The sequence below is a fragment of the Ptychodera flava genome, chromosome 6, assembly GCF_041260155.1.
Source record: "Ptychodera flava strain L36383 chromosome 6, AS_Pfla_20210202, whole genome shotgun sequence".
NCBI classification, from domain to species: Eukaryota; Metazoa; Hemichordata; class Enteropneusta; family Ptychoderidae; genus Ptychodera; species Ptychodera flava.
Genome location: NC_091933.1, coordinates 13,550,308 through 13,577,156, shown reverse-complemented (window position 1 = coordinate 13,577,156; position 26,849 = coordinate 13,550,308). Strand labels below are relative to the sequence as shown.

Sequence of the window (26,849 nt, the reverse complement as noted above, 5' to 3'; positions counted from 1 at the left end):
GGTTTTTTTATTCGCGATATAGCACGGATAAACCACGCTCTCAGCTAGAGACAAATACCAGATGTAATAGCAATAAACCACACCAGCAAGGGGTATACCACTTGACCAGTTCATTCCATATATGCCTCGCTATTGCTCATGCATATGAGTGTACTTTATTGCTTAATTATATACCTACGTCATAGCATTCCATTTCGCGTGGGCCTTCAGGAAGTGTACTTCATCGGGTCGACAGACTTAACATTTCTGTAAGGCAGGTTACATCTGCTGCAAAACCCGCGTCAAGGTAAGTTTAAATACTAATACGTATTTCCTATAATGCGCATCTTGGAAATATACAAGAATCATCTGTGATTGTTATGTTCAGTCAACCTTACCGAGCGATTTTCAGCCCTTGATATGTCAGTGGCGTTGCAAACTGTTTGAAAACGCTCAACATAGAACTTCTTGCTCTCTGGATAGTGTGTTGATCAAGTACTAGACAGATAATTACGCTATGTGTCCCAGTCATTTTGGCAAGTACTATCTTCGCTTCAAACAATGTTTCTTATACGTAATGTATTATATCAGCGAGTCAATTTATTACGCGAAGCATCCTTCTGATTTTTAATGGCTCGGGATATATGTTGTATAACGATCGTAATTTACTTGTGCTGAAGCAGGCTCCTCATCTGGTGCAGAAATGTTCATGTTTTCAAAAACTGCACAAAAATAACATAAAGTCGGCGTTATGACAAATAAAAATCTGTAAATGATTATAATATACATAAAGGTAATAAAAAGGTCTGGTCTACCTGTTTGGTCCCCGCAGATGAAGTAATGAGAGTATAGTTTTGGTCACGTTCGTGCATGCATGCGTGCATGCGTCCATAAGCTTTAATCGGAGATGTTGGCCCAATTCTGCCAAGGTTTGTAGAAGAACACAATCATGCGTCATATACAGGCAATGTGGATTTATTTTGCAGTACGACATGCGGCTGGAAGTTTTGTTTTTGATTTTTAATGTTTTATGTCTGGAGCTAGACTCGGTGCTAGATCGATTTGCTTCAAAGTTGATAAAAGGAAATAACCCTGTATTGTACATTGTATGGTACAGGGACATTACCATTCGCCATGCATATGCATATGTGTTTTTCCATAAGATCTAATTAGGCTGCCAAGGCAATTTTGTTTCAAGTTTCTCTTGTCTGGAACAAAGACATGCTGAACTGATTTGTTTCAAAATTGGTACAATGACAGTGTGTTATATTAAACGTATGTGCATGTAAATTTCTATCGCTATACATATCAATGAATACGGCCAGCGGGAGGGGCACTTGGTACGACTTTCAGTCCTGCAAAAACGTTGGAACATATCTCATTCAAAGTTGGTATATGGACACAATACAATGACATTCACATGCATGTCAATATGTGTGACAATACAATCAAATGTGAATGCAATGCGACCATTTAAGCTAGTCACGATTTTTTCGTATTCACAGCCATCTTAACATACGGAATTAAAATTTGGTACAAGAATATCACCGCGATTTCATAGGAACGTCATTTTTTGTCTCTAGGATGATTTTAACAAGCACAACTATGAATTGTTACAACCCAAACAGGGATCAATGGCTCCAAACAACATTTTATCCGGTGGGGACTATGTCATCAGTGGTTATTTGTGTATTCAGAATGGCTGCATAGGAACATGCAATACACTTTACAGTTATCAGAGCTGTCACTTACAACTATTGAGGGACTGTCTACTATATGATCAGTCCATTTGTTCATATTTCATCGTCAGACCAATCTCTAAATTTGTTCAACAAGTGCGTGAATTCCTAAGTAATATAAGTTTTTTTTATTTTTTGACTGTAGCTCGAAGTTAGTTCTTTAATTTTTGTCTCGCTCATCTAATTCTCCTTTGCCACTCATTGATAAAGGTCTATTGAAACGAAAGGCAATCTAAAATGATTTGCTTGATATATAAAGTTTTCTATGGTGGATGTAGCCGTATGTTTTATTTATTTTCTTTATTCATCAGACTTTGACTGTAATGGCTCAGCAAAAGAAAGAACTAAACCAAATGAATGACATTTCCCAACTAATATTGTTCTAAATGGAGTTTTTAAAGTAACCTTCCTGTTGCCCCGATTTGCAACAGGAACATTGATATGCTTAAAGTAAAATGTGGAACTGAACATAAAGTTACAAAATTATTGAGGGCCCTCTATCACGTTTTATTGGAGTAAAATGTGGAACTGAACATTTAGTTATAAAATTATATTAGGGTCCTATATCACGTTTTATTGCAGTGTAGATGTTGGTCATAACAAACCTTTACTCCCAATACCTAGCAAAATTATTTCTAATCTTATCGTCTAACCTACTTACTGAGAGCTAGGATACTCCAGCGCTAGTTAAACACGATATTTTTTGTAGCGCATACAATGTCGAGCAAAGAAATCTTTTAGAAATGGCATTAATGTATTAGAAGTTAGACTGGGGTTACAAAATTGTTAGAGTCACCCAAAAACTGTCAATAAATCCCCGAAAACATACAACTTGCTTTCAGGCGCATAATTTCAACTCCTCTGCATTGATCCTTGCCATGGATTGTTTATTTACTAATTCTGATCAACTATAATCTACATTTAATACCAAATAAATTGTGAATAACAACTGTAATAAGTCATGTCAGAATTATGTTTAGTTTTAATATCTTGTTATCGTTGAGTAGTTGCATCCAGAAGACATGTTTGACGTTGCAGAATTTAACAAACAGTAATGTCAGAATTTAACAAACAGTAATGTCGACCGTTCACTGTTTTTTTAATGGACCCCGGGCCTTGGTATAAATTTGTTTTACGGAAGTTATTCTTAATACCTGATGACGACAAACCAAAGACCCATTTGAATTTATAGTATTTAGTTGTATACTTACTTCTCGATACAAAGACTTTCCATGACGGCAAAATGTATGACATGCAAGCATATTAAATGCACTGCTACTTTTTTATGATGCAGTTCAAATTATCAACACTGCCTCGTACAGAATGGACCGTACATTTCTGATCTCGCATTCCTTCGCCCTGTTCGAGACCATTATCCTGTTCAGCATTTTTGCACTTGTCCAGCCTTCCGACGCAAACATCTATGAGTTTGCAATTTTCACTGACGTCACCTCCGCTGGATTCAACCATTTGACCGTACATAACGACACCGGTGATGTATACGTTGGTGGAGTGAATCAGCTGTATAGGTTGAATGCAGACGTGGAACTTAAAGCCAATGCAACTACGGGACCGGAGTATGATGATGATGAGGCATATGACACTTTCAATAAAATACTGACAATAAACTACGCTGGTGACGATGAACTTATAACCTGTGGTGGATATCAAGGTGTTTGCCAAACACGACAAATCCAAGGTTTGACCGTGACAGACAGTAGCCCAATCTTTGTCGTTGCAAACAAGACAAACGAATCAACTGTTGGATTCGTTGCACCACATTATCACCTTGATCAACTGATGCTCTACGTTGGCACAACAAGTACATCTACAAACCCTGGTTCCCCGCTGGTGAGTGGCAGACAACTCGAAGGTAATCAGATATTTGAGGTCTTTGGGGATTACGCTGGAGACCCCGCAAGAGTTGACGTTGCTTCATCGTATATCACCACATTTCCAGTCGGCTATGTGGCTGGATTTAGCTACGGTCGTTACAGCTACTTTCTGACAACACAAAAGTCATCCACATCAAGTTCTGGTTACATTTCAAAGCTTGTCCGTGTATGTCAGCAGGCAGAGTTTCAATACTTCAGTTCCTACGCTGAAGTGACATTGAGATGCCTAGATGATTCATACAACCTTGCTCAAGCAGCTTATCTCACCAGACCTGGTCAGGATCTCACTCAGTCGTTGGCGTTGGATGACGATGAAGAAGTCTTGTTTGTCACATTTGCTGTCGGTGAGGATGATCCTCCAACGCCGACCACAACATCTGCACTATGTATGTATGAAATGAGTGTAATTGAGACAGTCTTCCAAGACGCAGCTCAAGGATGTATGGAAGGCGATGGTCTACAAGAGTTTACTGCTTACTGGATGCTCGGTGCTTCCTGTTCTGGATCCTTACCTGTGAGTGTGCATAAAATTATTCCTATTTAACAACCCACAGAGACTTATGATATTTTATCTTATTCTGGACCTGTCCACCTAAACAATTCAATCTTCTCTGTAACATTTTCTGCGCCATATTTGACAGCATCCTGCGCTTTTCACGCAATACTTGATTGAAAGAGACCGGGTTTGCCCTGCAACATGGACAAGCAAATGTCAAATATACAAAAAATAAGGGTTACGTTCATTTATGATGCAGTATGTGAGCGAGAATTATACCAGATTATAGCATAGACGGTAAATGATTTTAGTCTAACCCATTCGCCGGGATTGCCTACTCATTTGAAGGTAGTAATGGGCACCTATAGATAGTGTCATGTCGACAACTCCTTAAAAATGGTTAAAACCGATCGGAACAAAATAATTGACTTTATCATAAAGATACCAATGGATGTCAAATTCACATAAATAGTGAAAGGGCTCTGTTCGCTTACTTCGTGGTAAGTGTTCACAGCAGAGCGCTGATATTCACATATGCGCCGTCTGCTCCCCGTAATTTGTAAAAAACTTCATAAATCCAGCACTTTAAAAACACGCATTAAAGTGGATCCAACTTATATCGACAAAAAATAGTCAGTTACGTGGTACTTACAGAACTGTGAAAATGTCTCAAATTGTTGACGCATATGGCATGATATTAAGGAGCATTCGGTTTTACGGGAGGGGGGTTCGGTGGAACTTAAGCTACAATGACATGCAAAAAGCGACCCCCTCCAAATTAAAAAAATTAAATTTCCAAAATCATCTGATTTGATTCATTAATTCTTTGCACTCTATGGCCCTGGGGTGAAAAATATTGACCTTTCAAAAGTAATTATAACAAAAGGAGTTACCCTCTCCAACTTCCATGCACAACACACATTGGCCCTCTCCAGATGTCACTGTCCACATCAATTATATCTTAATGCCATATAATTTCTCATTTGACCTTTGAACTTTCAAACAATCCTTTCTTAACTTTACAAATACTCACTTGACTTTACCCGACTATCGATTATGGTTGCATTTCCCTGTCATCAAACATATCGCATAAAGATAAATAAGGGGCTACGCGATGTTAGGTGCTTCTTGCATTTATTTTAGCAAACTAAATTGCAAAGATAAACGTAATGGATTAATAAGCAGCCTTTCATAAGTGTGTTTGTTTGTGACTTATCCTCGAATTTCCCGTAAGCTCTGCACTAACCACCGATACTTATCGCAACGTCTTACGTGTTAACTTTCAGTACTCTAGGGGAACTCATGAATGCTATGCATTGACTTACTATCAGTATGCAAATGGAGTGGACGGTCAATATGGACATGCAGTGGAAGACTATCCAGATACTCTAGTGACGTCAATAGCAGTCACAACCGTGGAACAACATACTGTCGGTTTCTTGGGTACTGACACGGGGAGTATTCTCAAGGTATGACATCATATCTTGTGAGTCTACTTTAATGAAATCGGAACATGCCAGTTGCCTTGTATCTCTGTAATTGTATTTCAGATCGTATAATCTGGCAGATCATGGTTTAATAGAGCACAGATCATTAGCAAATCATTGTTGTGACCTTTGAGTGGATTCTCAGACGTTCGCAATGTTTCGGCACAAATTATATAGACTTTCTTTTCAATGCGTACAGTATAATCTGACGTGATCGCTAGCAGGCACAAATTGCAAGTTTTGAATTCGAGCGGTTGCAAAGGTCACGGGTTCAAGTGGGACGGTAAGGGGCGCGCACTGAACTGTGGGTTAAGGTTCCAAGACAAGAAATTGACCTTTTTAAGCTAACAATTCTCTAGTGGTTAACAAGCTCAGAACCCTCGTAAATTATATATTTTTGGAAAGCCTAGATAAGGGAGAATATTTTGGTTACCATAGTGTCACCATTGTTTACATAACTATCACGTGACATGTCATTTGCATAACCTTTCAAAAATCGGTTTCCTATGTTTTGTTTCAATTTTTGAGATATAGGCCTAAGGCTAAAATTTGTGTGAGTGCAAGCTGACCTAAGGATCTTCCAAAGTGTGTCTCAGAATTGTTTATACCGTCTTAAACAATTTTTATGCCAGAAAAAAACTTCCAGAGCGTTGAATTTAATGAGAGTTGATTTCTTTAAAACTGTGCTCCAAAAAAGCTTAGCAAGATATAAAAAACATGAGACACAGTTTGGAAGAGCGTTGTGACAGCTTCAAGTTGCAATCCAGAACGTTTGAATCAGATATTTTTACGAATTGAGACAAAAACATATGGAAACCCGATTTTGAAAGGTTATGCAAATTACCTATAATGTGATATCGATAGTTATTTAAACAATGGTGAAACTATTTTTTTCAAAGCGTTTCCCTATATCCACGCTTTCAGAAAATGTAAAATTTACAGGGGTTCTGAGCTTATTAACCACCAGAGAATTGCTAGATTGAACAGGTCAATTTCTTGTCTTTGAACCTTAAAAACACGATTTCAAAATGGCCAGAATAGGCATAGGGGGCTCAGGCCTATTGTTTGTTTGTTTTTTTGTTTGTTTATGCGTGTTTGTTTATTTGTTACGTATGATTATTTCAATATATAATAAGAAACCAATAAAGAGTTGTATTTGTGTTCATATTTGTCAATAAAGAACGGTGTTTGTTTGTTTTTTGTTTACACATATGGCCAATAAATGACACTTTAAAAAATTGATAATACAATTCCACATCAAATAAATCATACCCCGCCTTTGCCATGAGGAGTAAGCACTCATTTGTGTCCACCACTCTCTCTGAATACTCTCCGTTTCTAATACTCACAAATATGAACACAAATACAACTCTTTATGGCTCTTATTGTATAAGGAAATAATCATACGTAGCAAATAAACAAACACGCACAAACAAACAACAAACAAATAAACAAGAAGGCTGAACCCCTATGGCGTAGGTAGCAGCTGTCCAGATGAAGAGAAAATGTATTTTGGGGCCCAGCTATGGCATTAATTCCCTTTCGTCAGGTACCAAAGTCGTTTATTAAATGTCGGGGGACTATAGCCATCGATCGATGTCATTTATTAGTCACCTTTAAAGGGACAAAGTCAGCCATTTTTCATGAATTTTGCTCGATGCGAGATACTACTTATATTTGTTTGAAATGTTGAAAGATATTGAATGAATTGGTGACCATGAATATATTCCACCCAGCTTTTAGACAAATTAAATGAAACCATCGTGAAAATGAATTAATAGTCATGACCATATATTCATGGTCACCCATTCGTGTGTCCACCATATATTCATGGTCACCCATTCATTCAGTATCGTTCGACATTTCAAACAATATAAGTAGTATCTCGCATCAAACAAAATTCATGAAAAATGGTCGCCTTTGTCCCTTAAAGAGTTCGATTGCTTTTCACTGCGAATAACAACAAGTGGTGGATCAGAAGAGAATTGTAAAAGTTTGAGAGTCCGAATATCTGTCACCGAGGCGCATTCTACCTTAATTTACAGCAACGCCTGGAAAACGTCCATTTTAGAATACGGCAAGATTTGCCACTTCGATGCCTGGTATGCATGTTTTTTTTTTTTTACACACACTAAATGTTCCGATCTTTTGACAGCTCCATCTCGTCAATACATCCTTTGCAAACACCTTTGAAGTGGTTGACTTCGAGGAAAGTCAGTCTCAATTTCTTCCAGATATGATGTTCGATGTGACAGAAGAGCATTTGTATAGACTGTCTGTCAAGAGTGTAAGTACTTGCAACGGCAAATTTTAACGCACACAGAATGTGATGATCATGAGGATATATTAAAGTTTGTTACAGCAGCTAGTCATGATGGTCCTTCTTATCCAAGTGTTCTAGGCAAATGTTAGTTCTCTTACCGATTTCAACCAAAATGTGCATCATGTTGCAAGTGAAGTAATTAAAGATACCCTGCAGAATAGTTCTTTGTTATTAACATGCATTGCTTATCTATTGTTTTCGTTAAGGTCGTAAGGCAACATTGATTTCCTGACTATTGATATTTCTATTAGGTCCGAAAGATCAAGGTAGAAGACTGCAGCCAATATACCACATGTGCGAGCTGTCTGAGGTCATTGGATCCGTATTGTGGTTGGTGTTTGTTGGACAAGAGGTTTGTAATAGCATATTTTTGCTCTGAAAGCCATGGACATGAGTTTCTTAACGTTTTTCAGCCAATCCATTTCGATATTTACAATGAAAGTCATTGCTGGAAATGCTCTCAAATTATGCAGGTTGACAATTCCTTTGGAGTCAGTTCATTTTAATTTCTGCGTATATGTTGTGAAATGATTACAAATGCAATACTATGGAAGGAACAAAACCCGTATTCCATTTTCTCGAGCGGATGTGAGAACGGTGATAAAAAGCCACTGTTGTCTCTATGACAAGAGAGTAACTAGTATCAAGTAGGATTTCAAATCACAGCACAATATAATATTATTTGTGTGAGGTCAGTCAAACCACTCTGCTTATTAGCTGGCGTAAAGAAGACTAAAGTCGTAAAATACATCCGCCCCTATGGTGTACATGACTCCGAGAAAATCGTAAGAATTCTTACCGAGGTAAAAATTATCCAACTCTAGATGACAAGGTTATGTGAAGGGCTATAGAAGCCTCATTTTCGGTTTGTCTTCCACTGAGTAAACAGATTAAGCCTTACTCAGAATAAAAATCATGTTTTCTGCAGCAAAAGTGTTTGTTCCACATTGACTTAATATATTAACTTTACCTAGAACGTTTTTGTTCGAAGTTGGTAACAATAAATTGATTCGAATTCTATTAAAGAAGAAAAATGTTCAGTCTTGAAAATGTGTGGATTAAGAGATAGTAAGTTAGAAATATGACTGAAAAGCTTTCCACTAATTTAGTCTGGTATATGCTGATGGTAAATAAATTAACACAATGGCTGATATTTCATGTGTTCGGATTATATTATGGGCAAGACAGCTGTTTAGAGAGAAGATCCTATATAAACCGAGGTGTTAATCTGAAATACTTGCATGATGGTGTAATGACCACGCCGAACCTTCCAGTGCAATATTTTGTTTATATCAGGCCAGCGGCATGCTCACTGAAATGGCAACATTTTAGGTAATGACATTGCTTGTCTTTTCACTGACAGTAATCGTATCGTTAGTTAATAAAGATTCAAGTCGCATTGTGAAACTGTTGAACACTACGTTTTTGTTGAGTTTCCTATAGAATTGCTATGGAGACAGAAAGATAAACAAAAGAAAACCATGTGTCAATATCACATGCACACAGTATCATTTCGCTTGCGATGTGACAGTCATAGCTGCTTTCCCTGCGTCGTTAATTTTAACAATCAACAACTTGCATATGTATTTACATATGCTTATTCTGGCTCTCAACTTATGCAGCACAACTTACTGAATGTCAGCACCTCTAATATCTTAGTTTTCACTGTCTTGCAGATGCTCAACGTATGCAAGCTGCGCGGATTCTCAGCCTTCCTCAAACTGGCTTCATCACTTCGACGACGACGTGTGTGTTGGCATTGAAATAGAATCAATAGATCCCGAAGACAGTATACCGATAAATGTGGCCCATCCGGTAGGATTCAGTAACGAAACAATACCATGGCAACATTGCCGTGAGGCATTTCACTGTGAGGCTGACTGCATTAACTTCGCCGCATGTACAACAGTTACTTGATCGGAAATTTTAGAACACTGAGTTAAGAAACTCGTCGGTTGCCTTTGATGTATTAAGCATGGATTTCAAAGGCATTTTGTCTTGCTAAAGATCATGCCAATTCTATTTTACAGATAACCTTGAATATGGCAGGCCTACCAGACGATGATGATAGCATATCTTATACGTGCAATTTTAATGGCTACTCGACAGTTGCAGATAGGGATGGTCAGAGTTTAACCTGTGATACACCGCCACCAGGCTATCGTCCGCACATTCCTTGCGATGAGGGTAGGTATCATTTTTTCGTACGAAATTTTTCTCACAACAAGACGCTGCGAGAACGGAACGCGGACTATTTCACGGCTCAGTATTCAAAAACGTCCTTGAAAAAAGAGACCGAAGTGCCGGTATACCATGATAAGCATACACACAATTAGTCCATGTTTCAACAAAATGTATCGTGTTTTCATTTGCATCCCCGCCTTTCAATCATATCCTCGTTACACCGACTGAAAGTCGATATAGGATGTGATGTATTACCTTTTTATCGTTATTTCGCTCAATTAAAGTTATCGTAATTAAAGATTACGGGGCACATTTCCTTGACAGACAATAAATGATCATGTACAATTCATCGGTTGAAATCGCGTGAGAAAATGGTGTTTCAATCTGCAGTTTTCCATCCTACTTTGAATTTCTTGAATACGGACCCGAACGGTCATAATATAAGGAAATTAAAATGACGATGGAAAATGTGGTGCTCAATAGGACCATAAAAACAATGTTTTTGTCATCTGCCTGTAAGTTAGTATCATTTATTACAGTGTCAAGATTCTAAAAGCACAACAAGCATTGATCAGGTGGAACTCTTTAATTTGCGTATCAATATATCGTTTTACAGATCACATCACCGAAATACTGAATGTCACGGATGACACAACAAATGGAGACTACTCAGAAACAGATTTCCATTATTACGATTGCTCTGTGCATAAATCGTGAGCGAATGCATCATCTTATTCACTGGTTTTATAGAAAATTTATGGAAGCTTCTCATCGAAGTATGACTGCCACCACCACCACCATCACCACCAACATCACCACCACCAACACCATCACCACTACCACCACCACCATCACCACCACCATAATCACCACCATCACCACCACCACACCATCATCATCATCATCATCATCATCATCATCATCATCATCATCATCATTATCATTGGTAGTAGCAGTACAGTACTTTGACTACATTAGCCATAATGTGGTATCCGTACAGTTGTAACTTTGTACGCCTTCAGTAAATCGCCATTGATATTACAGAATGCATTATTTGAGGATATAGGTATATTCATAGTGGCAGAACTGGAAACATATCATACAATTTGTTTTCCTTGATCAAAATTCATTAATTACATGTTAATGCCGATGACACCTGTTGTGTATGACACACACCTAATCGCACTTCAAAGAGTAATAAACCTCAATTTATTTTTCCAGATGTACAAGCTGCGTAACCAGTGACTGGGCCTGCAATTGGTGTGTCTACGAAAACCGATGTACACATTACTTGGACATATGCCAAAGAGATGATTCTTCGTCAGTCGTAGTTGGAATCAATGTAAGTACAAATGCATCACAACGAAAAGGTGATGGTAAAACCAGCACGCCTGGAAATTGAAAATCTTAAACTTTTGCCAAACTTTCCGTAAGTAATCTTTCCACCATTCCCTTTAGAGATCAAGAATAAAAGTCAGGGGTCACCATCGAAAATTTGGTACTAGAGAAACAAATTACACAAATTTACTGACATTTAAAATTAAGCATGGCTGCCATCCCTTTTTTAAACACTGTGGGGAAAAATAAAATTATCGACTTTCGAAAAACAAAGAGAGTGAACATTTTTCCTACTCCAAGAGCTTCAAAATGACCCCCCCCCCAAAAAAAAGTGGTAGACCAGAAACGACCTGTATAAACTTGCGCATTAACGTATCTGTCCCCGAGGTGCATTCTACCCTAACTGTGTGAATTTCAGGAAATATAAAGCGAAGTAAGAGTCAGCAGACGATTTCAATTTATTTTACAAGTTTACATGACATATTGATCATCTTGTAGATTCTGATCCTTTATAGTAATCTTTCCATCCCGTTTTCTTTGATATAGTTTTGATGATGAAAAGAGTTGCACAAAAGCATGCGAATAGTGTGGATTCGTCAGATCCCTTTGATCTGATATTGTCTACCTAAAGTTATTGCTATTTTCCTTTTCCTTTTAACAAGAACAAGTTCAACGACACTGGTATCAAGGACAGGAATTTTGTCCTCAGCTAGACGTACAGAAGGGAGAGGTGCTAATACCGGTCAATGTCAACACAAAGATCCAACTTCCAACACTTAAACATCTATGATAATAAGGTAAATAAAAGTAATGAACGAGAATGGGGTATGTTGGATTTAACTCTCATGCCATTTTGACAGCCTTAAAGAATCATTGGTAGTTTTGTGTGTTGTTGAAGAAGTTTTATGCGATTTCGACGATAGACTAGCGAAACACATTTTCTCAGAGTAAACTTACCTTTCACCTCAGTGTTATTGAACTTGAACACAGACATGTACCTTTACTCGGACTTTTACTCGAATCTTAGGATTTAGGTGAATACGAGTGTGTTCTGATGGTTGAAGGCAAACCTCAAACCATCGAAGCAACAAGACATAATGAAACATTAGTGACGTGCAACATGAGAAAGGTATGTGAACACTAGGTAAACACTAGGTTTTGGAACAGGTCAACGTGTATGTTTATGGTACACGACGGGTTTCTCGGTAACTTTGTCACTTTTATGAGATACACTGGCAATATGACATGGCATAGGCCTATAGCTTTCTAAAATGTGGTGGACTGGCACGCGTGGCGAACAGGCCAGTAGATGGCACAGGGGCTGGTGCAGACTCACGCAATAAACACTGAATAAGCTTTCATATTCGCACAGACCAACACGAACAAATAGGCAATTTGCATCTGACATTAAGACCTTTTTCTGGCAAAGAAACCATGGACTGTACATATGGTAATTATGTTCACATTACGAATATTTATCAAATATAGTATTTTTTCAACACGAGGGAAGACAGTTTGCGCTAATCTTATCGTCTTATCGTGTCTCTCTAAGCTAGAAAGTTGACAGAGATATTCTCGTCATTTTATGTTTAGTGTAGTTAGTGCCTTGAAATTGAAAGACTTAAACTTTCGTTCAAACTTTCTTTGCGGAAAAATTAAATAACTCACTTTCAAAATAATATTAATAAAATTACGGGTCACCGTGCAAATCTAAATTAACTAGAAAAACAAGTTGCCCAATATTTACCGACACTTGAAATTCAAAATGGCCGCTATCCTGTGTTGTGTCCGCGGGATAAAAATTAAATTTTAGATTTTCACAAGTGCGATTTTACTTTAATATTACAATATACGGTTAATCACAAAATACGATCTCTTATGGATGGCGTTTTGAATGAAACGCAAGCCGTACAGCAACAGATGTATAATAATAACACTTTATTTAACAAAATATTACGAGGTCATTATTCTCTTTTGTCAGTACACCTACGAATCATTTCAACCAGAAATGCATGCCAGTCTAACTCTGAGGTGGAATTATGGTTACCATGTAATTGACGATATGCATGGGTATGAAGGTGAGTTATACAATCTAGTACAAACTAATAGTAAAGACAATGTATGATAGAAAGTGAAGCCAATACGGAGATCTGCCTTATTAAAACAAAATGATGTCTTTAGGAGGCGTCTCCAAAGTATTCGAAAACTACTTCATTTATCAACATTCTTACATAATTCCATATACAACGCTACACGTGCCATTGTAGCATGATGAGAGAGAAATAATTCAATAAATTTGAATGTGGGATTTGTAAAGTCAACATAACACTTCACTGTTATTTTTTTCCACAGTTACATTGTATAACTGTTCAGTTGACCGCTACGACTGCACTGAGTGTCTGGCAGATGATGCAGCGAGTCGAGCTTTAAACTGTGGATGGTGTAAGTGCAACAACACGTGTGAATATGTTGACCACTGTGAGCCTCACTGCTTGGAGAGAGATCCGGGCCAGTGTTGTGATACCTTCAACATTAACTGGGTATGTTTATACTCCTTTATGTCTAAACGTTAAACTACTTGTACACAAATGAGGTTCTGTTCTTGAAGTTTTTGTATAAAGAGGTCTAGCTGACAGTCAAGAGACTCCATGGAAAGTGTATATTCACATTACAGCATAGGTATGAAATAGATAAATTATAAATTTAACCCCTAGATTTACAATATAAATTATCATTGTGGAATACTTAAACGGTGTATCTAAAACTGTGATCCAGCGAATAGTTCTTTTAGATTTGAAGATCACAATACATTGCGTGCAACCATGCACTCTTAGAAATGCAAAAGCACTTTTAAGCAAATATGGAGATTTTGCAGTTTTGAACTAGGTGATGAATTTGGTTTGTTAATTTTAAGTTCTTTGGCTTGAAATAATGTGTCATGTTATTTAACGTCTATTCTGGCGAATTATGATCATTATAAACGGTTGAACTAACATTAAATTACCGTACTATCATCAATCATAGACGTTTCATTGTAGCACTTACCGCCGACCATGTTTCACATTTCTTCAAGTGAAGAATATACAAGACAAAATGTTGTGGGTTTAAATGAACGTTTGGTGGAATTGTGCGTGTCGTCAAAGCTACCGTAAAAGTCAAATTTTAGAGTAATAAAAACAGTTATATTTATTTGGCACAATCAGATGACATTGTCTCTCAAAGCCATAGAAAGATACGAAATGTGGAAAAGAGTTTAAAACAATTCTGAAAATTGACAATCTGGAAAACCCATTTTAAGATCCTTACTTTGACCGGAGTATATCCTGTTTTAGGATCTGCGTGGTTTGTCTCATCGTAAGGCAGCTTTGGATGAACTGCTGAAGTTTCTCATCGTACACAAAGACAAGGTAATGACACTTCATTATGATCAGTTGTCATAAATTTGAATGTATAATGCAATTTTTCTTAATTCGCCGCATTCAACATTGAAATTGTTTCCTTCATCAAAGCAACACTAAATTTAAAAGTATTCTTCTAGAAACCTTTCTTTGGCATTGATATCGAACTGAACACAATCACTTTTTGATGCGTCATAGAGCGGTGTACTAATAGGAGACGTGAGTAAATTTCTCATGAGTGAATAAGAATCAATAAAACAGACCTTTCAATCAGTAGTGTGTATGAAATTATGAAACAAACACCCATGTTCGTTTCGAGTTAAATTTGGAAAGATCCCTATAACACACGTTAATCTCATACGTACAGACACATGCGGCAAATCGCGACGCGCAAATAACCAGTCTACGGTACATATACTGATTGAAGCGATGGGGTACAAAAGGTGACTGAGCTACAGTATGTGAAAAGGTGCTTTACACAGCGAATGTGTTTACAGCGTTCAGACTGCATTTTGTTACATTTTACAGTTTATGGACGCTCTGGATAGCTATGGAAATTGTGAGAAGGAATGTCATGCAACTACGCTGGATAAATTAGTCGCAGACTTGACTGGAAATCAGTAGACGACGAGGTGTACCAAATATACTTACAAGCTTGGAGCATATTAAAGATATAATCTCTGCTATATAATCACAAAGCATAACAGATTGTATCAAATAAGGTTTATTTCTCTGAATATGGTATTCAGGCAAATTTATTCTAGTTTCGGTATAATTGTGTACATTACACATACAGTAAAACACTGCTATTCCAGTAAAAATAACAATACAGAATTCTCTACCAAATTAAAAAGACTAGTGCAGATTTTAATTTCGTGAATATTTCCATACGTACTCATAGTAAGCAGTTTTTTCAAGATGGCTTTTATTACGAAGATTCCACAAGTCTGCCCAGTTGTGTATTGATTTGCATCAGTTTTCGCCTGATGGTTCTTAACATAGGGGAAGCAAGTCTTGCCATTAGGTCATTTCAGTGACTTCTCCACCAGGCAGTACATCCGCGTATTATTGTGGTGCATGGTATTCAACTTCATGCAAATTTGCAACTTGCTTTACGTTCAGCGGCAGTTGAAATTCACACCATACAGTTACTGACTTAAAATTTTGCATGGTCACTTATAATCATGAGTTATAATTTTACCTAGTCCCTCGTAATCATGAGTTTAAATTTTACCAAGTCCCTTATAGCCATGCAAATGGCTAGATGTAGTATTATACGGAGGTCTTTGAAAGTTCTACTGTTCCTGAACACTAACAATGTATTACAATTATACAGTATAAAATACAATACAATACTTTATTGATCTCCGTGGAGAAATTACAGTGTCTGTTTTTTTTCTAATTTTTTTAGACTTGAAATGTTTTGTTATTAACTTCCAAATACTCAGCTTGTCTTCAGACATTCGCTATCGTGACTTTGTTCACGTGTAATAACATAAACGCAGATTCAGATTTGGTCTTTTGATTTGATTTTACATTCATAATCTCAACTCTCATAATATTATGATCCTAATTTAAGCGTATTTTGATAGCTTAATGATTATCGGAGTCGTGATTTTCTTGATAAGATTTGTTTTTCATAAACAGGCAAATAAACTGGATTCTTAGCATTGTGCATACAGAGTCAATGGAGTTATTTAAGACACATTCAAGGCACATCATATTATGCTGCTGACCCTCCCGATGTCATACCTATTTCGTTTTCTAAGTCATGGAAAAAAAAAGGTTAGTTGAAAATGTATTGAGGATTGGTTCTCGAAAAAAATGAATCCGCTGACGGTTTTCAGGTGGCTATTTACATGGAAGAATGGAAGAATCATGGAGAGAGAGAGAGAGAGAGAGAGAGAGAGAGAGAGAGAGGATATGAATCAGAGCATCCACGCTGCTTGAGTTGCTTGGCAACCAAGGGTCACTCAAAAGTTTGGTCGCCGCGTATAAATGAGCAATATCATTATTTGATTAGCCAGTGTATCTGATCATGGTGAAGCTATTTATTTCTGCATCAAATCAAACTAATAACACATAATCAGTGACATTTTGGTGAAATTCCCACATAAATCATATCTTACAATAAAAAATAAACGTGAAACAAGGACGTCATGTCGATCAACAGTATATTGTGAACTATAAACTGGCATGTGCATGGCATGCACGTAAAAAACTCAACATTACAATATCAAATGGTCTGAAAACAACAACTGACAGTGACAGCTGTAATAGTCACGGGTAAAAACTCTTCACAGATGAAAGGATAATGCTTCAAACAAATGAAATTGCGGGTTTTAGAGAATGAAAACCAACATCGTGGAGAATGAAAAATAAACAATGGCGGATATGCGTGTGGGACTATTCTATCAACGGGAACAGAGGGTCATATAATCATTAGGCGTTCACAAAAACAATTAGGGGGGGGGGCTGGAGGCATTCAGGGGGATATTCGTAAAGTTTTGGGGTATCAGAGGGGGGACTTGAAATTTTTGCTATGCCTATGGGAGGGCGGGGGCTTGAAAATTAATTGGTTCCTTTTTATGATTCCAAGGTTTCATGGTTAATTCAAAGAAAATTTAATAACATTTTAATGTCATCCGATTGTTTTAATGTTAGTAATAACTAAACACGTTCTGGAACCATTTTATCGCATTTCATTCCTTTAACTTCTAAAAAATCTATAGATGTATGAATTTTCGTAAAAACGAACAAACAAGTAGGCCCAGTATCAAGTAGGTATCTCGCATAATGGCATTTCCGCATGATGTATCGCGCGTTTTCATTGCGCATAACCAAATCTAAATAAATTTCACATTGAATATTCTTACGGTCAAATTCTTGCATTCTTCATGTAAGAATGTCAAGTCTTCATGTCCAAATATTCGCATTTGTACCTCATCATGTCATGTAATTACGAATGTCAAGGCTTCATTTCCAAATGATCGCATTTTGCATCTCATCATGTCATGTTGTTACTACGAAAGGCATGTCGTAATTACAAATGGCATAGCGTAATTTTGGCAGGGATTCAACACCATATTGTGACTTTGAATTTCATTTTGTTGGTTTCACCTTTTTCAAAAGTCATGAGATAACTGATAATAATCTAACGAGTACGCCGGGATTTGAAAGGCCTTTACTACTGCTCCATTTTTTATACATGTATTGATATTTAACTTTTCTGAGTTGAGGAGGGGGTAGTCAAAATTCTAATGTTAAAGAGGGCATTACTCAAATTCACCATGGTTAGCTGGGGCAGGTTACTCGGGGACACTTGAAAATTTTTGAGGGTATTGAGGTGGGATCTGAAAAAAAAAGATTCCAGTCGCGATCCCTCCACACACCCACCACACGAATATTTTGACATGAAGACTTGACATTCCTAAACGTTATTTATGAACGTAGCCGTATAGTACGATCCTTTATCTCGCGACCTTTCATAAATTGCTTTGAAGACGGACGAAGAAGGCGAAATAAATTTTGCTGACTCACACCGATGTTTACATGTCGCTCCCTTTGGCAGGGCAAGTAGACCGTGAAGAAAATCGAAGTTGAATGATTAGAACCACGCCCTTTCTCAAAGTAGTATACGATCTCCTTGTCCTTTGAAAAAGTTGACCTGTTATGAGAATGATTGATTTGAAAAAGAGGCTTCAAAGTTTGGATTTTTTTCTCCATAATCATTTACACTTTGTAATCGATATCTCTGGCAAAGCGTTGCCGTATGTACACCTCTGCTCAAACAGGTCTCGCCACTTCACTCATGTTTACAGGAACTTACAGTCCTTCTACCCACGCAAATCAGATTTTCACCCATTTCATTTGGAAATCGGGCAATGTCACTTTTAAATAGTGTCTATCGTTTTGATATTGATTTGTTTACCAGTCTTAGTGCTTTTAAAACCCAAGTGTCATCTGTTTTATTATCTCTTGCTGATAGTCATTTTACTACCGAGAGTTTTTGATGTTTGTCAGTCTAGATCTGTTGTTACTTGTTTAGTGCCTTTTTTTAAAATTAGTTTCTGCATATTGTAATTTGTCTTTTTCATGTTTTAATTTTTCTCTGTTTGCATCCAGTTATTGGGCTATGCCTGTTGGATGTCAGAATAAATAAATAAATAAATAAAAAATAAATAAAACGTGCACAGGCTCATACTCTTAAGCTTCAAGGAAACTTAAGCTATGATGAAAAGCGTAAGAAGCGCATATTCATCAGACCTTCGATTCACTTGTCGGTTTATATTTTAAAAGATGGAAGTACCCTTGGCCAATCTTAAAGAGACATTCAAGCGAACAAGTCGGTAATTAGAATTCAGACTACATGTATTTTTTTTCGGATATCGGAGTCCTTGTGTCGATTCTTCCTCACATCGCTTCTTTGGATAATGAATGACAAGCCCGGGGAAAGCGGAGCTGGTTATTAGAGTCTATATCAATGTTCCTCTCGTCCTTTCCATATCCTGACATATCGACGAAGGTAAACTAATGGGAACGGGAGCCTGCGGCATTACGACTCGCTTCTTGTTCTTGAGCGATGGTTGTGAACATTTTAGGGAAAAAATATTCTTCAGCAACATTTAGAGGAGGCAGTCGTCGGAACTGCGCATGTGCGACTTTCTTGTTTACAACAATGTATTTCATGCGCTATTTATGGATGTATCATGTCAACGTAGCTGCAACATTTTAAGTTTTACGATATTCATTGTTAAAAACATGTTTTAATTTTCAGCAATTGATTTGAGTTGGCGGCACCTGGTCTTACTTCTACAGCCCAATGGGTAATGAGGAAAGCATACACAAAAACAAATACACATCATACAAACTACTGTAATGGTGAAACTTGAAAAGGCATTTGCTCGTAAATTTGATTTAACTATCGAATTACTCGGACTGTGAAACAAAACAATAAACCCAATGGGTTTATGATAAATCTAAAACAGTACTGCTATGGTGATAATAAGCGAAACAGGTATAGAATAATACGTTTTCTTTGCAGATTTACTGTGAGCATATCTTGATGTACCTAAATCTTCATCTATATTTAAGATACTTTAGGACTTTTGATTGCCATTCCATAGGATTTTTCAAACATTACATGATCTCTTGTTGAAACTGGAAACAAGCGTAAGTGCGACTGGACGGCGTAGCGTCGATGACATCATTGAGACACCGGGAACTGTCGATCGATACCGTAGGCGACTGTACAGTTACCGGTACCTCTCGACGCACAAGAACTGGTCGAACGATATTGAACGCAGGTTTTATCTGTACATCGTGTAATGAGGAAACGAGCATTATTAACGGCAGAGGGCGGAAGAGAATTCGCGGCCTTAAACGACGTTAGCGATGCATACAACATGAAACTTTTGGGTAGCCCTCCCGCCATAATAAAATGTTGTGAACTATCACTTGGCGTGTGTAAATCTATCTATCTATCTATCTATCTATCTATCTATCTATCTATCTATCTATCTATCTATCTATCTATCTATCTATCTATCTATCTGAACGAATTTACGCCTTTCACATTTTTAAGTAAAGTAACACTTCCGTATCTATTTAGTCCTCCAGATCGCCCTAAAGATGATTTCTATCTACAACCGGCCAAAAATACCTAAAGATCAGACTGTTTGTATTCGAGTGAGCCCGTTGGAAGAAATACGCTAATGAACACTGTGGCCAGACTGCGTGAAAATATGGAAATAACAGAGTACTACCGCCTTTGCCATTTGTGTGGACGAACAACCAATTGCTGAAAAAGCAGGACATCGAACTTCGTGTCGAAGTTGCAGATCACACAAGGTATTTTAAGTTGTTGAAATTTTGACTGCAGTAAATTTCATTGGATAAGTCCGTCCATTATCTGTTCTAAACAAGGTATATCCTGAGAATATTTACTATATTTAACTACCATGCGGAAAATTTAACAGTACATGAACATTTCAAAGTAGATAGTGCTACCGAATGAATGGTTATGGTTGATAATAACGTTTTAATTTGCAATATACACAGCCTCGTCGGCAGGCTTCATTTTTTAATACTCTCATGAAAAGTGAGACTGGTTTTTAATTTTCCATGATGTGCACGACACGACCAGTATGTGCTGTTCATTGGTAAAATCAAATATCTATGATAAAATACTAATCTCATTGTAGAAGCGTTCTATATCGTCGTTGCAGAGAGCAAGTATCAAGCAACGGTCTGAAATCAGCCGAGTTTTGCAAGGAAGGTCACCAAAGAACCGAACCTATCAGGCAAATTTTCCAGAGAAATTTTCGGGTTTTTTATTATTCCGTTTCATTTTGAAACTCTTGGAACATTTCATATTAAAATGAATAGCAGCTGAAACTTGGAATCTGAAAAAACAGGGTGTTTACTACGGCGTGCACATGTAGTCACTGTGTAGTCGTCACAACATGAACCGGTTCAAACCGGTTTCGAAAATAAAACTCCCCTAGAAGTAATCTTTTTGTATGACTTTGAAAAGTTTGATCGGCACTATCACTGATAAAATTCTATCTCATCCTTCCCTTTCTTTACATCGAAACACTCTGTATACTACTTAAACTAATTTGTTGTGTCTTTTCTGATATAGTTTCTGAGATATTCTGCAATCGTTCAATACACGCGAAAAAGTAAGAAGGGTGATTAATGTATTCTTTTTGTAGTTTTTTAGTTTTCATGCAATCCATCGTCCAACAGGCGAACGCCCAATTAAAGGATGAGGTACCCATACCCATAACCCACCCAATTACTACAATGGAGCAATGAGGAGTAAATTGACTTGCTCAAAGGCACAACACTGTGCTAGTGTTTCGATCTTACCACCCCATACTATGGAAATCATGGCTGACTTAAGTGGGCTAACATCATATCGTCATGAGTGATGTTATGTACATTTAACATATCGTTTAAAGCATTTTCAACGTTGTCCTAAGAACTTACAATGTTGTCTATAGGCATACAACATGTTGTCCAATGAATTTAATATGTTGTAATTGGCATTCAGTATGTTGTCCCAGATTTCAATATATTGTACTAGCTATTCAACATCTTGTCCTTGGATTTCATTATTTTCTCCTAGGCATTCAATATGTTTTCCAAGGCATTTACTATGTTGTGCTAGGCATTGAACATATTGTGCTAGGCATTCAGATGTTGTCCTAGGCATTTAGCATTTACAATGTTGTCCTAGGCAATTACTACGTTGTCTTAGGCATTGACCATATTGTCCTATACGCATTTAGCTAATTGTGCCATGCATTCAATGTATTGTCATAGGCATTCATCATGTTGCCCTTGGCATTCAGCATGTTATGTAATGCATTTCATATGTTGTCATAGGCATTCAGTATGTTGTTGTAATGGGATTTCAATGTTCTCATGGGGATTCATTATGTTGTCCTACGATTCAGCATGTTGTCCTGCGATTTTAATAATTTGTCCTACGCATTTACTATGCTGGCCTAGGCATTTGCAATTTTGTCTTAGGCAAACAGTATGTTGCCGTAGACATTTAGGGTGTTGTCTTAGGCATTGACCATATTGTCATAGGCATTCAGCATATTATCCTAAGCATTTAGAGTGTTGTCTGAAGCATTTACGGCTGGTTTCACTTTACCTCGCCGTTTTAGTGTCTGTTATACATACGTTGTATGCACAAAACACACGATATTTCTATCTTACACAAACAACAAGGTCTCTTAAAAGTGACGCTCTCTCATTAGATTGGACGAGACTAATTATAGTAGGCGGGTGTACTCGTTTCTCATGTAGACTGTTGATCGGCTGAACGATCTTTGTTTATCACATAACATAGAAAATGAAGGTGTTGTTAAAAGAAAACAACACAATAAAGATGGTCAGTTAGGTCACTCGAGAAAAAGTGGCATCTGTATTACAATGGAACGACGGTGATAAACTTTAAGTTACATTTAGTTTTTTGAGGACACGTAATGTTTTTCTTTTTTTAAATTTATCTATATTTAATTTTTTACACAAAATTAAGTTTCCCATTTCATTTTAGCTCTCTTAGGGATGGACCATTAGACCTTGGGAGGGGGGGGGTGGTCACAATGAAATTGTGAAATTTTTTTTTTACTATTGTAAATTTCTGAATTTTTTTTTTTTCTAATTGACATAAGCTGTGCAAATTTTTTTTTTCAGAGTAAATTTTCAGATTTATAATTTTTTTTTAGTTCGTCGCTGTCTGAAGATAAAGAGGGCAAAGTTGTGGTGCCAAGCACCACAAGTGGAAACGCAAGCGGTCACGGGGGGGGGGGGGTCAGGAGAGGGGTGTCCCCCTGCTGCTGTTGGAGCTTTTGAAAAATAGAGATTAAAATGGTGTTATTTGGTGGCACTTGGGGAGTATTTTGCGGGGGAGGTCAGGAGGGGGTGTCTCCCTCCTGCCGTTGGAGCTAATGAAAAATAGAGATTGAAATGGTGTTATTTGGTGGCACTTGGGGAGTATTTTTGCTGGGGAGGTCAGGAGGGGGTGTCCCCTCCTGCTGTTGGAGCTTTTGAAAAATAGAGATTAAAATGGTGTTATTTAGTGGCACTGGGGAGTATTTTTGCGGGGGTGGTCAGGAGGGGGTGTCCCCCTCCTGCCGTTGGAGCTTTTGAAAAATAGAGATTGAAATGTTGTTATTTGGTGGCACTTGGGGAGTATTTTTGCAGGGGGTGGTCAGGAGGGGGTGTCCCCCTCCTGCCGTTGGAGCTTTTGAAAAATAGAGATAAAAATGGTGTTATTTGGTGGCACTTTGGGAGCATTTTTTCGGATTACTCATCTTCCTCTGAAACATGGTCTTCTTGCTCCTCAGTAGCTTCCTATGTTTGAAAATTGACTATTTTGGTTTCCTGGCTTCCCTTTCTACTGCGTGGTGAAATGCCTACATTCACCCCACCAAACATCATGCATATCTCATGATTTACAATTGATTTTGACAAGCTGAGAAGCTAAAATAAGCTAAATAATATAGTTAAATTTGCATATTTGTGTTTTTAGAGCAATTGTTGCCCTTTTTTGATCAAAACATCTGTTTCTCTGTAGCAGCATGTCCAAATTGATTGGATGTGTATAGATGTGTTGAAATTTCAATATTTGTCTTTTTAGGGCAATTTATGCCATTCATGGTCAAAAAATCTGTATTCTCTGAAAGGGCTTGTCCAATTTCTTTGAAATTTGCTACACAATAACGATTATTCATGCAGATTTATTCAGTATTTGCTATCGAGAAACTTTCAAAGTTCAACCCTTTTGTGTGTTTTTGTGTTGGGATTTGTTGGATAGATGGCATTCTACGTAGTATATTGTTGAATGTTAAAGCATGTGTTGCTGTTGTTTTGAGGCTGTTTTTTGAGAAAAATGTATTGAAAATGCCTTTTTAAAAGCAAAATAATACATAATGACTTGATATGTTGTTTTATCATTATTGACGTGTTTCTACTTGTTCAACCATTCTTGCATTCATCATTGCAATAAAATGCTGTGAAAAAAATGAAACTGATTTGGCCTGCATCTGTTTACCTTGATCTTAAAAGGCAAATACAACTTTCTGTCTTGACAACCATACCATAGTTTCAATGTTTTACCTAGTGTACCTGCTTGGTTTGTAAGCAGGAAACAAGTAGAAAACAGGCTCTATAATTTCATAATTTTCAAGTGATCAGAATACAAAAGTCCTGAAAGATAAGATAATCACAACTTCCAGTATAAGGGATACAGTCACTCTAAATGTATAAATTAAAATTAAAAATGTGCCTGGAGGATGTACAAAAAAATACAGAAAGTTGCTTTCTGTCGGTAAAATCTAAAAAAATTCAAAATTTTAAAGACTTTTGCAGATTTTTTTTTTATGCCTTTGTCTTCTTATTTATTTTTTTTTTATTTTGCAAACTAGTTTGAAGATTTTTTTTTCCTAACTTTCTGCTCTGAAAATTTTTTTTTTCTGTTTTTGACCACCCCCCTCCCAAGATCTAATGGTCCGTCCCTCCAATCTAATAAAGACTCAAAAAGTATATTGATTTCCAAGTCTTGTTGAAAGATATTATAGCAGTTACATTTCTGTAAGCACCATTCTTTAAGGTATACAGTCATCTGTAATCTAAATATGCCCATATATGGTCAAAGGGGCGTTCCTTGGTATTCGAAATGTCCATGTGAGGGCTCTGTTTTTAAAAAGCGGCCACCCGCTTAAAATCTGTGATTGATTAGATTTTCTCTTTCCATGGTAACTGTGGCAAAATTGGAACAGGTGACAATATACCTTTAAAATGGAATACATACTCATACTGATCATCTGAGTTGCAATCTCATTGAAAGTTCCCAAAAATCAAATATTTCATATTAATAATAGAGTCAACCTCATCATTCTTATGAATGAGAAGTATAATTTGTTTTAAAATTTTGGAATGATAAAGTTAGACATTGGGAATGACAGCTAAGTCATATTGATGTGAACAATTCCGGAAATAAAGATTTTCTTCTAGAACGACAAATTAAGATTAAAGAAAGAGTTTTAAGTGTAAGCCATACAGAAATCCTTTAAATGATACGGGAAGATCAAGTTACTCGCAAAAGAAAGCGTTGAAATTATACCCCACAAAACCACAGTAACTAAAGTCATTTGATTTCAACGACTTGCTTTTATAGGAAATATTAAAATCATTATTGGAGTTATATATCCTAAAGAAATTACAAGTGCCTATTTTTTGTGATTATCAATGAAGATGTGGCATTTTGGCAAGAAGAATAATTTCTCCTTATGATATCATATAGCAAAGCTTACCATAAACTTCTACTGAAAGTATGGGACAGCGTGGCCAAGGGACGAAATATGAGTTCTCGATATGACGTCTACCCATTTAAGACCGAATGTTTGTTCTGATGTAAAGAAGCAGATCTGTATCAGTATGACGTAATCTAATGTAATTGACAAAATGGCACCCACGGCGCTGGAGAACGTTGATTGGTACTGTATGTCAGATGTCAAAATTTAAGTTTGTCTGGGGAATTGCAAAATCAGCAGCTGAAGAAAATAACGAGTCACAAATTAAAACGCAAAGACGCAATAGAATTGAACAGGCAGGCTTTGTTTATGCACTGTCTTGACTGTGCTTTGTGTTGAACTAGGTTTAGTTGATGATTAAAGTGGGTGCACGTTGAGTGTTTGGAGTACATTCATAATTTTCTTTAGTTAGAGCAGGGTCGCTCCGAGTGTGTGTACAGTAAGATCTTGTAGAACTTACATGTTATCGTGGATTGTGCTCATTACATGATATCAGAAGGGTTGGTATCACCTGAAATTTATTTCAAGCTCCAAATGCCGTAACGTTTAATGTTTTCAGTATTGTTGTTCCGAGCACTAACTGCAATTTTGTTTTTCCAATACGTAAAGCTTGGTGAAAAGCTCAGTATTAAAGGCCCAATAATGCTAATTTTTCATGATTTTTTTTCGTAATTTTCATTTTTCAAGTTCTTCTACTCCCAAATAATACTGAAACACCGTAGATTGAACATAGCTTTTAGATGTGTAAAACACACTGCTATTATTTACATTTGAAATCTGGTGCGATCAAAATTCACTTGTCAACAATAACAACGCAGTTTACACATTGATAGGCTGAGTTGACGAGCTCAATACTGCGTATCTCAACATGCTTTGGGAAGTAGACCAAGAAATTATAGTTGAAATTAAAACAAAAATATTGGAAAAAATCATCAAAGGCTAGTTTGACTTGGCCTTTAATATTTACTTTATCAACAGCCCACATGCGTATAGTCAACATTGTTATTGTTTATATTAAAATAAAGTCCGGACAAAAATTAATTTGTCAACAATAACAATGATCATTAAGGCTGGGTTCACAAATAACGGCTGGGGGCAACGTTGATTGTGTTTCAGCATGCTGTAGAGAGACAGCAAGAAACTGTATTTGATAAACTGCATAGAAATATTGAAAA

The 26,849-nt window shown here is 37.0% G+C and overlaps 1 protein-coding gene across 1 annotated transcript; it reads left to right on the top strand.

Annotated features, from left to right (window-relative positions):
• The first annotated feature begins 225 nt into the window (after positions 1–225).
• Positions 226–16,514, top strand: LOC139134890 (plexin-B-like). Its single transcript, XM_070701971.1, has 15 exons — positions 226–286; positions 3,013–4,127; positions 5,396–5,578; positions 7,752–7,883; positions 8,171–8,271; positions 9,596–9,734; positions 9,950–10,106; positions 10,720–10,816; positions 11,325–11,445; positions 12,104–12,238; positions 12,469–12,570; positions 13,423–13,519; positions 13,794–13,981; positions 14,774–14,848; positions 15,368–16,514. Exons 2-10 carry the CDS (start codon positions 3,042–3,044, stop codon positions 12,152–12,154), a joined length of 2,067 nt encoding a protein of 688 aa, XP_070558072.1. The 5' UTR covers positions 226–286; positions 3,013–3,041; the 3' UTR covers positions 12,155–12,238; positions 12,469–12,570; positions 13,423–13,519; positions 13,794–13,981; positions 14,774–14,848; positions 15,368–16,514.
• The last annotated feature ends 10,335 nt before the right edge of the window (positions 16,515–26,849 follow it).